This window comes from Drosophila eugracilis, unplaced genomic scaffold (assembly GCF_018153835.1).
Source record: "Drosophila eugracilis isolate 14026-0451.02 unplaced genomic scaffold, ASM1815383v1 contig_353, whole genome shotgun sequence".
Lineage (NCBI taxonomy): Eukaryota > Metazoa > Arthropoda > Insecta > Diptera > Drosophilidae > Drosophila > Drosophila eugracilis.
The window spans coordinates 2,349,055-2,350,793 of record NW_024573209.1 but is presented as its reverse complement, the minus strand read 5'-3'; the positions used below and the strand labels follow the sequence as shown (position 1 = coordinate 2,350,793).

The window sequence follows — 1,739 nt, the reverse complement described above, 5'->3', positions numbered from 1 at the left end:
GCAGCTCTCGTTTACATTTTTCCCAATATTATCACAGATTAACGTTTTTAAACAATAACTAGTAAACATTTTTATCTTGAAGTTGCTGAACTTTAGTTAGAAATTCAATCTTTCTTTTTTAATATTGATAATGACTTTCATTATGATCTTTAAGAACTGCATTTACGTTTCTTGGTTTTGAAATTCTATGAATTTAATGCTTGATAACAGATATTCTATACATCATAAAATTATTTCTTCTGCTCTTTACTGACATTTGCGCAATGACGATCGTAGCAATCGGAAGCTCAATCATTTTTCTTCTGCTTATTTTCCCACTCCCGGGATCAACGCAATTCCTTGAAGCTGACTGTGGAGTAAGTTCATCCAGTAAATATAGTACACGCATCGTTAATGGACAGATCGCGGACAGTTCTTCAAGTCCCTGGATGGCTTTTTTACACTCAACTAGAAATGAATTTATCTGTGGCGGTACTCTGATATCTCGTAGTAAGTATATTCGGGTTTTGGCATGCGATGATTTGATTTGAGTTATCGGTAAAAAAGTATTTCCAATTCACTTGTTATTTTTTTTTTTAGAACTAGTACTAACTTCAGCACATTGCTTGATTCCGAAAGTGCAGATGTAAGTGACGCTTATAACTCAATGAATGTATGTAAAGAAAATAAATATTTTATGCTTTTCTCCAGCATTGTTAGATTGGGAGAATATAACAGGAGAGAAACAAAACGACCTCGAGAGGAGTATCAAGTACAAAATACCTATAAGCATCGCTCTTACAATCCAGCAAGCCATATCAACGATATTGCCATTCTTCTATTGGTTAGGAGTGTGGTTTATAAAGGTAGGTTACACTTTAATGGATTTTATGAGGTATTGAAGTATTTTTTGGCAAACTTTCTCCTACAGCTAACATCAAACCCATTTGCATTCTGTGGGATACAAAATGGAGGCCAGTTACCGACAAAATACAAGTCCTGACCGGAACTGGATGGGGCACGACCGAGTCAAAGCATGACACCGATGAACTGAGAACCTTGGACATTCGCCGTCAGCTTCCAAAAGCGTGTGGTTTCGCTAGTATCTCAAAGGATCAATTCTGTGCCGGAAATTGGGGTAGTAACCTCTGCATCGGTGACACTGGTGGCCCAGTGGGAGCAATCGTTAAGTGTCACAACACTTATCGTTTTGTTCAGATCGGAATTTTTATTACAAACAGAAAATGTCAAAGACCAAGTCTTTATACGGATGTAATGAGTCATATTGACTTTATCCGAAGATTACACTCTCAGCATAACGGCAATGATAAGAGTCTGACCAAGCCAGATAATGAACTAGATCTTAATTGGAACTTCACTATTCCTGTACCCTGGTGAACATTGAACTTAAACACATTAACATTTGAGCTTATTAGATAGTGTAGATGCTCTAAATCGAAATATCTATATCTTATATACATATATAATACCTTCTTGTAAATTTTGTAAATACGGTGGTTAAACCTTTACACCGAAAGGGGTGGTTGATTTTCGCCACGTCATAGAAAATACGCAATAAAATCAAATCATGCTCAAAATTTGATGAATATTCATGGCATTAAAAGCTCTTGAATTATTAACGACGAAGATATTCAGTTGGCCAAATGCTCTACGGTAAAAGCACTTGGCCAACATCCACACCATGTACGTAGTCCGTAGCACCCTCATGCATATTCTCCTGCTCTATCATCTCTCAGTCG

General features: G+C 36.8%; 1 protein-coding gene across 1 annotated transcript; it reads left to right on the top strand.

Moving 5' to 3' along the window:
• Positions 1-263: 263 nt before the first annotated feature.
• Positions 264-1,377, top strand: LOC108105733 (chymotrypsin-like protease CTRL-1). Its single transcript, XM_017212448.2, has 4 exons — positions 264-489; positions 580-625; positions 691-845; positions 911-1,377. The coding sequence occupies exons 1-4, from the start codon at positions 264-266 to the stop codon at positions 1,375-1,377; spliced, it is 894 nt and encodes a 297-aa protein (XP_017067937.2).
• The last annotated feature ends 362 nt before the right edge of the window (positions 1,378-1,739 follow it).

What these genes read in the sequence shown, in the direction of transcription:
- LOC108105733 (XM_017212448.2), top strand. Translation starts at nt 264, where the DNA reads ATGACGATCGTAGCAATCGGAAGCTCAATCATTTTTCTTCTGCTTATT. An exon ending in CGGTACTCTGATATCTCGTA is followed by an intron (nt 490 to 579) that starts GTAAGTATATTC and finishes TTTTTTTTTTAG; the next exon opens with AACTAGTACTAACTTCAGCA. An exon ending in TAGGAGTGTGGTTTATAAAG is followed by an intron (nt 846 to 910) that starts GTAGGTTACACT and finishes TTTCTCCTACAG; the next exon opens with CTAACATCAAACCCATTTGC.